General features: G+C 41.7%; 1 protein-coding gene across 5 annotated transcripts in view; it reads left to right on the top strand.

Annotated features, from left to right (window-relative positions):
- UIMC1 (ubiquitin interaction motif containing 1) overlaps positions 1-12583 on the top strand; it is a 91393-nt gene that overhangs the window by 32596 nt on the left and 46214 nt on the right. For 4 of the 5 annotated variants that reach the window (XR_003705267.2, XM_028718453.2, XM_028718455.2 and 1 more), the window contains 2 exons: positions 6620-6710; positions 12352-12476. Coding sequence is in view for 4 of the 5 variants with exons in the window: in XM_028718453.2 (XP_028574286.2) it covers positions 6620-6710; positions 12352-12476 (216 nt within the window). In the remaining variant the exon portion in view is untranslated. The remainder of the gene's footprint in view (positions 1-6619; positions 6711-12351; positions 12477-12583) is intronic. The other variant, XM_028718454.2, reaches the window with a different exon arrangement.

Genomic DNA, 12583 nt, shown 5'->3' with positions numbered 1-12583 from the left:
CCTTTGCCGTGTCGCTTTGTTGTTAGGAACCCACCGTGTATCTGAAGAAGTGTGCATGCACACGAAAGCTCATATCAAGAACAACTTAGTTGGTCTCTAAGGTGCTACTGGACATTTTATTTTGTTTTATTTTTTATATTTCTACCCACAGTTAAGTCACTCTTGTTTCCCTCTCCTACAATTTTTACTCATATACTCAGTCTGCATTCTATCATTCAAGTCATGGATCTCTTGATAAGTGTACACATTCTTTACTACCTCTCCTTTTGCTAATTTTGCTACCTCTCCTTTCCTGTATGGGCTATTCCTTTTGAATAGGGTATACCTCTCAGTTTCTACATTCCAGTCATGAGTTTCATCCCACCAGGTTTCACTAATGCCTAAAATATCATATTTGCCAACCTGTGTTAAGAGTGAAAATTCTTCTTGCTTGTTTCCTGTACTCTGTGCATTAGTGTAGAGATAAGTGAAACAATGAGTCTTTCCTCTGCACACTGCTGCCTCTGTCACCCTCAGTAGGAAGTCATCTACTGCCACCACACATCACTTTCTTCTATGGAGAGCAGCAGGAATTGTTCTATTCACTGTACCTTTCACTGCCACCTCAGTGTGTTTTGGGTTTTCCACTTCTATTCTTGCTGCTCTGGCTGAGAATCGGTGTCCAGGGTGAGGGCATGGAATTGATTTTGCCACTCCAGAGACAAAACATGGCTCCTGACAGTCCTGCTTTCTTTGTGTTATGTTCCTTCAGGGGGTTGCCTCCTGTATTGGGTGATCTTGCTCCTCCCTAGGGTTCCCTTCCTGCATCTCTGCTCCAAGATAGTCCACTCAGGTCTAGTGAGAATTTCCTCATCTTGCCTGATAGCTCAGAGTGTGGTTGTCAGGCCTCATGTTGCTGTATCTTCTCTTCCAGCAAGGTAATCAGCTTGCACTTGCTACATGTGTAGTTTTGCCCGTTCTTAGGCAGGAAGACAAACGTGGCACAGATGTTGCTGGTAATTGCAGCAGCTCCATTACTCTCCAGGTCTCTTGGTTCCCCACACACTGTGAGACAGCTCCAGGCTTCCCCCTCAAACTAAACAACCTTGCAAATGCCCCTGTTTACAAGTCCTGGCCATGAGAGCTTCACCTGCTGGATTTCCTCCTGTAGTGCTTGTATTAAAAATACAGCAGCCCTGTCTTGTTGCAGGTGGCGCTGTTGCCATGTTTGAAACCGCCTGTGTTTGAAGCATCTGCTGCGCCAAGGTGGTGAGGCCCGTGAGGCCCAGCGCTTGAAGAGGGGGTGGGGCAGGGAAGCCACAGAGATGAGTTTTGCCAGATGCTGAGAGGGGAACACGACTGCCTGAGGAGTTCCAGGCAATTTTCATCCCCCCACCTCCCCACTTTTTCTTGCTTGTATTCTTACTTGCCTTAAGACTGCCTTCTCAGCAATGCCACTGCCTCAACCTTTTCAGACAGATAGCCGAGTTAGTCTTTTGCATCAAAAACAACAAAAGAGTCTAGTAGTGCTTTCAAAGACTAACAAAGATATTATGGCATAATCTTTCATAGACCAAGTGGACTGTAGTCCATGAAAGCTTAAGCCATAATAAATGCGTTGGTCTTTAAGGTGCCACAAGACTCTTTGTTGTTTTTCACTACAACAGATGAATACTACTGCTCCTCTGGAAACTCTTCCCTGACATTATTTATGAAGCTAAACAGCCCAGGCCCCAGAACTCACTGCAGACCTCCACTTGCCACCTCTTTTCTCTTTTATGTCAATTCATTATTATCCACTGAGTGCAGTTATTTTTAGACACTTGCATACCCACTTTATGGTTGTTTCATTTAGTCCACATAATTCATCCTTGCTCAAGAGGATGCGATTTGGGGCTGGATCAATATCCTTGTTGATATCTGGGGCTGTGAGGCTGCTTAGTGAACACTAACAGGACTTTCCAATTCCTGGCTGAAGAGTGGGAGGAAACTCCTTGTACGTGTGGTGCTGTGTATTTATGGGCTGTAGATTGCAGCCTAGATAATTTCCACCTGTATACTTAACTGACAAGAGAAGAGAACTAACAGAGCATTTCTAATCCCCAGGTCTGCTGGCTAGAGATGGTTTAGGATGAGACAGAGGTACCTCTCAGCCAGGGGAGGACCACGCTCAGTGCAGTGGTCCTGCCGTGCTCGTGGTTGTAGATCTGCCAGTGGTGTTTTGGCTAGTGGAAGCCATTATTAGCCCCCAATATTTGGTTTCATGGGGACAGATTGAAGTGGGACACAGTCAGCCTGGGACCCACTGGATCTAAAGCCCCAGTGCTCCCCTGAGAGGCACAGGATCAGTCCCATTACTTAGGCCAGCCAGCTGAGTCATTTCCCTTGCCATTAATTTCAATGGGAAGTTGTTGGTTTTAAAACAAAACAGGAAGTACATTGTACAAACACACACACACACACACACACACACACACACACGTCCTGTCCTGACCAGTGCAATCATGCAGGGCTTTGGAAGTGGTGGATCATCCACTACTTCATCACACACACCCCCAGCTTTGCCCATCAGTTTGCCATAATTTCTTCTGTAACATCACTACACTTGCTATGAGGAGTTGGCTTTGTTTTTCTCTAAACAATTCTACCAGTATTTTCCTCATTTTGAATCCCTAGCTCTATCTTCTTTAGCCCTTTTAAAAAACCAACCCTGTACAGTGGAACCTCGGTTGACAAACGTAATCCATTCTGGAAGACCATTTGACTTCCAAAACGTTCAACAACTGAGGTGCAATTGCCGGTCGGGAAATTCCATTGAGAAAAATGGAGAAAAAGACTTAAAAAAGTTTTAAATGAAGTAATCCACAAGGACCAGGCAGGCTTTCTCCCAGGCAGACATTTGTTTGCTAATACAAGGAATATTATTGACATTTTGGAGCTTTTGCAAACAGATATAAATACAAAAGCAGTTTTAATTTTTATAGACGCGGAGAAGGCCTTTGACAACATCTCCTGGAAATTTATGAAGGGAAATCTAAAGGAAATGGGAGTGGGACGGGGTTTTGAGAATGGGATTGAGGCGATATACTCAGAGCAAAAAGCTAAACTGATAGTTAATAATGTGGTTACAGAAGAGTTCAAAATTGAAAAAGGAACACGACAAGGTTGCCCTATTTCCCCTTTGCTATTCATTTCGGTCCTGGAAGTGCTCTTGAATATGATTAGAGGGGACCGGTTGGTGGAAGGGATTCAGGTCGGAGAGAAACAGTACAAACTTAAAGCTTTTGCAGATGACCTAGTTTTGACCTTGCAGGAGCCAGAATCTAGTACGAAAAGAGTATTACAATTGATTCACGACTTTGGTCGGGTGGCGGGATTTAAATTAAACAAACAGAAAACTAAAGTTTTGGAAAAAAATTTGACAGATACAGAGTCAGAACGGTTTCAGAGAGAGACAGAACTAAATGTGGTTAAAAAAGTAAAGTACCTAGGGGTAAACATGACAGCAAAGAATTTGAGTCTATTTAAGGATAATTATGAAAAATGTTGGTCAGAAATTAAGAGAGACCTAGACAGTTGGTCAAAATTGAAACTTTCATTGTTAGGCCGAATTGCTGCTATCAAGATGAATGTATTGCCAAGAATGTTGTTTTTGTTTCAAACACTTCAGATTGTGGACAGGGCGGAGTGTTTTCAGAAGTGGCAGAGAGATATTTCGAAGTTTGTCTGGCAGGGCAAAAAGCCTAGAATTAAGTTTAAGATATTAACTGATGCGAAAGAAAGAGGGGGCTTTGCCCTGCCGGACTTAAAGTTGTATTATGAGGCCGCAGCTTTCTGCTGGCTAAAAGACTGGCTACTTCTCGAAGACACGGACGTGTTGGACTTGGAAGGGTTCAACAATGCTTTTGGATGGCATGCATACCTATGGTATGATAAGGTTAAAATCAATAAGGCCTTTAAGAACCATATTGTCAGAAAATCATTGTTTAATGTCTGGACTAAATATAAAGACTTGCTGGAAAACAAAACTCCAAGGTGGCTTTCACCTTTGGAAGCAAAGGCCCGAAAAAGACTTAACATGGAGGCCAAGTGGCCAAAATACTGGGAAATATTAGAAAAAGATGGAGATAATTGGAAATTGCAGAGTTTGGAGAAAATGAAGGATAAAGTGCGTGACTGGTTACACTATGCCCAGATTAAAGAAGTTTTTAAAAATGATAAGAAACTAGGGTTCCAGGTGGAGAAGTCGAAATTAGAAACAGAACTGTTAGAACCAAAGACTAAGGTACTTTCTAGAATGTATAACTTGCTGTTAAAATGGAATACACAAGATGAAATGGTTAAATCGGCTATGATAAGGTGGGCGCAAGATATTGGGCACAATATTATGTTTGAAGACTGGGAAAGGCTGTGGAATAAAGGGATGAACTTTACTGCATGTAATGCTTTGAAAGAAAATGTAATGAAAATGATATATAGATGGTATATGACCCCAGTCAAACTTGCAAAAATATACCACCTGTCTGACAATAAGTGCTGGAAATGTAAAGAGAGTGAAGGAACATTCTTTCACCTCTGGTGGACATGCCCTAAAGTGAAGGCTTTCTGGGAAATGATTTATAATGAACTGAAAAAAGTATTTAAGTACACCTTTACTAAGAAACCAGAGGCCTTCCTTCTGGGTATTGTAGGCCAAGGGGTGGTAAAGAAGGACCGAATATTTTTTATGTATGCAACAACGGCAGCAAGGATACTTCTTGCGAAGCACTGGAAAACTCAAGATTTACCCACACTGGAAGACTGGCAGATGCAACTGATAGACTATATGGAATTGGCTGAGATGACCGGCAGAATCCGTGACCTGGGAGAAGAGAGGATGGAAGAGGACTGGAAGAAATTCAAGATTTATCTAGAAAAATATTGTAATTGGATTGAACGTTAAGCTGGATGCTAGATTATAAATAACTGAGCACCACTAAATTAGATGATATGGGATGACAAGTGAGATTGAGAGAATATAAATTTTATTAACTATTACATTATAAATAAATAGATGGGTTATAAGAATGCAAATAAGATGATGAATTGCTGGCAACAGTCTATAATGATGAAGGTGGGAGCGGGAGACGCGAGGAAGTCCAAGGAAGATATGAAAATATGTTATGACATTTGTTTTATTCTGTACTATATTTTATTTGTACTTTAAACTATAATAAACATTTATTAAAAAAAAAAAGAGAAAAATGGAGAAAAACACCTCGGAAGCCGTTCGACTTCCGAGGCGCGTTCAAAAACGGAAGCATTCATTTCTGGGTTGTTGGCATTTGATAGCCGAAACGTTCAACTTCTAAAGTGTTCAACAACCGAGGTTCCACTGTAGTAGGCTTTGTGAATCATATCAATTCTCTGAATTCAAATTTGTATAGAATGTCCCTTTCATATTGCCCAAATATTATTTTACATGCTCTTTTCTGCTACTAACTTCATGTTTCTCTTCGATTTTTGTTTCTATTAATATCATTAGTTGTTTCAGTACTTCACCTTTTTTAAAATAGATGTTGCACTCTATTGTATACTCTGTTGGTATCTTTTTCTGAGGTAAACAACACACTTGAGATGCCTTTCTTTGTTTGCAACATAAAAATATCTGTCTCTGGCTGTTTGCAACTCATTGTGTACCTTTCTTTTTCTGACTTTTGTCCAGCCTTACACTCCTGTGCTGGATCAGTATTCTTGACCTTAGCAATCTGTCTCTCCTTCTCCTTTTGGTCAGTTTCCATTTTAGACTCTTCAGTCATTAAAAAGATTCCTGCGTCGCCGTTATGTGTCATGTTCAATTTCTCCTGTTCTTTCTCTGCTTGGATATGGCTTGCAATTGTGCTTCCATTGTTGCATCCTTTAAATCTTAACTGTCCCTGACAAATGCTCATACTGTTGACTTTTAAAAATGTACTTAGTTGTCAGTTCAGGGAGGCCATAGCATGATAGCCATTTTGATGGATGTGCCCCCCTCCCTTCCTTCAGAGGGAAATAAAAGAAGTTATCAGTCTAAAGTATGATACATAGGAGGGTGACGTCTCATAGTGAACAGCATTAGATTGTGGAGTCCCCCCCCCCCCTTATTAACTAAGTGCCCCTTGCCTTTGGGGAATCAACTTTGCTGGATGATACCTTTTCAGCTGTACTAAGAAAGCACCTTGCCCTGTTAGATGTCCCTGCTGGAAGATCTAATCAAGTTTTTCTTTTGCATTTTCACTCTTTATAACTTCCTGAATGTTAAAGCAAACAACTTCTTGTTAAAATCCTATGCAGCTGGTACTCTGCATGGCAGTGACTGACATGAGGTCTATTGTCCTTTGCTGCTAATCTGTTTACACGTTTGCCTGCATCCCTCGTTGCTCATTATACTTACCACACAGCTCCTTTAATAGCTACAGAACACTCTTTTATTTGTGTCTGAAAGTCACATTTCTCACCAGTCGAGGAGTCTGCCTTTGTGTGAGCTTTTCCTTTTCTCCCCTCCCCCCCTTCCCTGGGCTTGGAGATTTGGATGAAGGTTGAGGCAGGAGGGATGGGGGAAGGGTGGCAAATGGTAGCATCTTCTGTAGTTTATGTATTTACCATATTTCTTCTCTTGCAGCAGGAGTCCAAGGAGGAACATGGTCTGCAGAAGAAAAGAACAAAGCAGCAGCTGGATAGACTGAAGTTTGCCGCAAAAAGGAAAATAGCACGTAGGTCTCATCTGCGCAGGGGAATGTGGGAGCTGGAGAATGAGCAGTACACTGGTTTTTTGGTATGGAGTTTCTTACATATGCCTTTGCACGACACATATGCCAGGGCCTACCAACTCAAAAGTAGCCGCTTTGTATGAGGTCTGACATTGTATGCGGATAAACAATGTCACCACAGATACATATAGATATGATACAGCTAAGTGTCATTGTGCATATCTATTGGCATAAAGGAGAAGAGCCTTGTAAGGTTGCCAAGGTTGTCACTGTTTATGCAAAGTACAACATTACTATCTATTTCCTCTATGAAGACAATGGAACAAGGGCTATGTTATATGGCAGCCGTGAGATGAGAAAAAGGATAAGAAGACCTTGAATCTAAGCTCTATCCAGAGACAACTGTAGTTGGTGTGTAGAGTTACAGTGAGCGTCTCACGGACAGAATATTCTTGCTTGTTGCTTGATTGGTTATTAGGGCAAGAGTGCATGCAGTTTATTTAGTAATTAGCCTTCTGGGTGACTCTGTAAGAAGAGTTTGGATTTGATATCCTGCTTTATCATTGCCCTAAGGAGTCTCAAAGCGGCTAACATTGTCCTTTCCCTTCTTCCCCCACAACAAACACTCTGTGAGGTGAGTGGGGCTGAGAGACTTCAGAGAAGTGTGACTGGCCCAAGGTCACCCAGCAGCTGCATGTGGAGGAGCGGAGACGCGAACCCGGTTCACCAGATTACAAGACTACCGCTCTTAACCACTACACCACACTGGCTACACTACACGCTCTTAACCACTACACCACACTGGCTGTAACTTACTTTATTGGTGAATTGAAATTCTTTGCTGTGATTCCAGGATCTTGTTCTTCTAAAAACATGCTGTTTCACAGAGGTAGTCTTGGTTAGATCTCCTCAGCTGAGCCCATTGCTGTAAGTTTGCAGCAGCGGTTTATAAGTATGCTCCAACTCACAAGATTTATTGTGAGTGGTGCTGGTTTTACAAGGAGCATCTGATTTGGAAATATAATGGAATACATTTCTGAATGGACCCCAAGCAGTGGTTGTAACCTGATAAACTCCAAATGGAGGAGATGGGAAGTAGGTTGCAAATAGCCCTCTTTGCAAATCCCTTTGTAGGAAGAAAGAAGTGCATATTCAGTACTCCAAACAAGCTAAAGGCCCACAGATGTGAGCAAGAAGGCATGAAATCCTCTGTGTGTACAGAATACCTAGGAGAGAGATTAACATGAAGCCATCCATGTTTTGTGTTGAAACTGTAATGTGTAGAATCCATTTGCCGCTGGCAGCACAAGACTAGATCCTCCATCCAGCATCCAGTAGAATGTGGTCTTAGAACTGCGCTTGATAATTGGCATGAGCAAAGGTAGTGAGTCTCCTCATCAGTTTGCTCCTTTGGATGCAGGTCTCATACCTACTACATTAGAGCAGTCAATTAGCAATAATTAATTAGGCACATCCACTTACATGTCTGCTCTTTTATTTATTAGAACTATAATTAGCCTTTTAGTGTTTATTTTTAGGCAAATTAAGGTTCATTTCTTTGAAATATAAACCACTGTCAGTGTTTTAAAGGGTTGCTTGGGTTTTATGACAAATTGGCCTCTTGGAGATGTGGCTGCCTAGGGAGGGCGGGATTGTTTGGCCCCTCCTATGTAGGCCAATTGAGACTTATTCAAGCAATTAATAACTGTGTGTAGTAGTAGTGATGTTTTTATTCAAGAAAAGGCTGTTTTCCTCCCAATGCAAACAGCAATCACCGGGGGCAGGGGCTGGAACTGGGGTATGGGCAAAGGGTTAAAGTCCCCCTCCCTGCAGTTGGCATTTCCCCATGACCACTATTTACTTAAAACAAACATTCACCCAACTACTAATCCGTGAATAATGTCACGTCTGGTTTCATCCTGTGTAGAGAAATAAGGACCACATGTGCTGCCAATTTCCAAAGCTGGAACATTTCTCATATTGTTAGTGTTTAAGGCACATTGTTCCTTTCTGACTTTGTAATTTTTAATCATTTTTAACGTTGAGCTATAATTCAAATACACCTGTGACGTTATATTCTCAACAAGCTAAGATTAAAACACACAAACCTACATAAATCCTTTTCTTTGGAATGTTTCTGATGTGTGTCTTCTAGAACAGTAAATCTCTTTTCACTGTACAGTAATTTCACTATGATTGTGAGTGTAATACAGCCAACATTTTTGGGGGTGGGGGTGGGGAATCTGTTAGCAAGAGAACTCGGAACTGGTGGCGCTTTGCATCTAATTCGTTTTCAAACGTCCAACTGAAACATGAATTGTGTAGTAAATTGGCATATTAGCATGTAAAAAGGCTCAGAACTAGTTTAATTTGTTTAAGGCTGTAATGTCTTTAAAAACAGTGTATGTACACCCCCTCCTCATGTTTTCTTGGCGGGATTGATCATATGACACTGACATTTTTACCTATCAATGGAACTAGGAGTGTAGTGGGAGCCTAGCTTTGGAACAATGAAACTATGCTGACTTTAGCACACAAACAAAAAACCCCTCAAGTTTTATAATGGAGCTATTCAGAATTCGTGGGCACATATGTGCAAGCACATAATTTGTGTCCGAAAGGGCATGCAAATGGTTTTCTGTCTGCTAGACGTTGGTTGTATAGACTACCTGCCAAACCATTCAGACAGTGCTTGCTTCTGAGAGCTCAGCTTCTATTTTTGTGTCTTGGAGCTCTTAAATAGTCTGTTTGCCCACACCAGTAGGAGGCTAACGCAATACTTAGAATTTCTAATCATCATAAATTATGACCAATGTAATCAACATCAAGCGCACACAAATTGTGAGCGTTTGCAGACAGCGTTTAGAAATGATCAGATGTTAAGCAGAATAATACATGATAGCCAGAGATACGCAGCATGGCTTTGACAGAACAGATGCCCTGCTTCTCTCAGGGAGATGGCTTGCTCCTTTCACTGTTGTGCAAGTTGGATGTATTTCATGGTGGGTGGGGGGCAAAGATTTATCCTTTTCAATGCACCCGTGAATTTGGAAAGTGGAATAAATGTTGTTTATTTTCTCTCTCTGATATGCCAGAAGGATTCTTGTCTAGAGTTTTTCCGTGTTCCATTTTACTATGCCCTTTTTTTCACTCCCTGGCAGCGTGATACACCATATTGCTTCTTAGATGGAATTTCATTTGCATTGTGTTTTATAGTTGTTGACAGTCTGGTTATGCAGTCATGGTTTTGTTTTGTTTTTAAGTGAGAGATTGAGAACAGGTAACTGATTATTGTGATCCTATGTCCATTAATTTCTGCTTAGGTCCCTTGTAATCAGATAATGCAGTTTTGCTGCCAGTATCTTAATTATATGAATTCCAGTTATTATAAAATATTCTGCTGGTTCTTGAGGATGTCCAGGCCCTTGTACTGTATATGTACAAGAATACACATTCCAGTGGTAAAGCTATAATATGGCTGCTCAAAGCACTGTTGCTTTTAAGAAGGGGGGGGGGGGATAACTCAGCAGCTTATTTCTGCATACAGCTGTTAAAGGCACAAGAACCCTGTTTCCTTAGTGCCAAACTTAAACCAAAGCCTACGCTGTCATCCTGTAGACACATACCTGGGAATAAGCCCCATTAATCCCAAAGAGACTTACTTTTCAGTAGACATGTATAGCATTGTACTGAAAGTTAACATAATGAGTGTCTGGCTTTAGGCCCTGCACAGCAGGAGACACACCTAAGCATACTGTATTTGAAAAATTTACACGTTTTGCATTTGCTATTCAGGAAAGGGATTCTTTAACAACCAGTTGTACTTACTGTGTAGTAGTATTTGCAGATCATCACCTCTAAGGAATACCTGATCTCATATGAACCCACCACAGGTGCATCCTGGTTACCAGGAAAAAAGGAAGGGCCAACTCTGGAAATCTCAAGGACTACTATAGAATAAGACAGAAGCAGGAAAGTGCACTAAAGAACCCCAGGGGTCCCTGCTGCCTGGTGTCCAAACAACTCGCCTATCAATCGCAGCTCTGACATCACTCATTGGCTAAACCCACAGACAGCTGGGAGCAGCCAGGCTGGCTCACTTCACAGAAATTGCTTAGAAGGATCCCTGCATATTTTGCTTCATAGCTTTCTTTCTAGGAGGGCTAGAGATTTTCTTTAGAAAATAATAATAAATAAACTTAGGCTATTGTGCCCTGATACTGTACCCATGGGTGGGGCATTGCCCCCACCCCCCTGACTTAAACTCAGCTCCAGGAAAGCTAATGCCCATTAAGCAGGGCAAAATGAAACTGCATTGTGTCACGTAGTTCTTATTCATAGTTCTGACCATATCCAAGGGGTGTTGCAAAGTCCATGTTTCAGTTTAGACCTGCTGCTTTTCTCTTGGGAAGAGGGAGTGATGAGGTTCAGTAATCCACAAATGAGGTTTCCTCTGGAGGCATTTCTCATGTGTTGAGAAGATGCTCCTGAGGAGGCTGTGATGGCGTCCTAATTGCTTTGGTGTCCAAACACTTTACAGTAAAGGAAACTGAGGTATTCACCGTGTCTGGCAGGTGATCTGTTTCTTCAGAGCTCTTCTCTTTAGTTTCTTCTATGGTGTTTTGTGCTCAGGTGCACTTGTTGGGTTAAGAGTTGTTATGTGTGAGAGAGGATTTCTCAGAAAGTGCTGCTCAGAATCAACCTACAATGGTTTGACTGAAGAGCGTTTCAATGTGCTCTTCAAATTCTCAGAAAGCAGGTGAGTTGCTGGAGTTTCTTTTTCATTCTGGTTTTCAGGCTTGGATATTTTTAGCTAAGTGAAAGTGGTGGGTCAGAAATCTAAAAAAACACACACCCTGGTGTTTTCCAGAACAGCTTTGTTTTTTTTGTTTTTGCAACGCTTGTGATTTTTAGTATGTCCCAGAAAATCATTTAGGGAACAACTTTGTATAGGTAGGGAGAGAGTGGTCTCATCCCGGGTAGGAAAGCGTGCAGATCTGAAGATCATCCTCTGCCTTTTCCAGGTTGTTCTTCTAATTTTATTTTTTTATTTTTTGCACCAGTCCAGGCGACTGTGGCTCATGACCTTTGCCCGTTTACATTTCAGGAGGCTTGGCAGTATACACCACAGAGCACTATGACTTTTAAAGTTAATAATAATGTTGAGTGGAAAGGAACTAACTTCATTGTGCTCTACCAGCAGACTGTGCCTTTTAGCAAAAGTCTGTTCATGCACAGTTCAGTGTTCAAAGTCTACCGCTTTTCCTTTGTGCCCTTTGATGATAGTATTGCATGTGGAAGTACAAAACAGGGTCGCTGCCAGATGATTATGTGATAAAATATTTCATTGTGATGAATTCAGCAAAGAGTCAAAGCTGAGATCACTATGGGAACCTTAACTAAATGCCCTGACTTGGTTCAGTGATTTGATATTGCACAAAATGCATTACTCTGCATTTAGCACTGTCTGTTCCAGTTTTGAAGGCACACGGCAAGGTAAGCTGAGATGTAACAGCTTTGATCCAATTTAGTTGGCCTTTTTCCCCTGTGAAGGTGAAAGTCCCCAGGCACCTTCTTCAGGGCATAAGGAATGAGAGCCTGCTGCATTGTATTGTGTTACGCTTTTCTTTTTCACTTTTTTCAGAGATGACGGAAGATGAACAGTTTGCCCTGGCTCTGAAAATGAGCGAGCAAGAAGCCAGGCAGTTGAACTCGCAAGAGGAGGAAGAGGAAGAGCTTCTGAGAAAGGCCATTGCTGAGAGCCTTGGTGTAAGTGAAGCAGAAATACTTGGGCTACAGAATTGCCTGTTCACATCTTTCCCTGCCCTGTACTCCCCCTCTGCAGTTCAAATGAGGTGTTTGTTATGGGACAGGCT

This window comes from Podarcis muralis, chromosome 2, assembly GCF_964188315.1.
Source record: "Podarcis muralis chromosome 2, rPodMur119.hap1.1, whole genome shotgun sequence".
Taxonomy (NCBI): domain Eukaryota; kingdom Metazoa; phylum Chordata; class Lepidosauria; order Squamata; family Lacertidae; genus Podarcis; species Podarcis muralis.
Note: the sequence above shows the minus strand (reverse complement) of the source record. Positions and strands in the feature narration are given on the sequence as shown.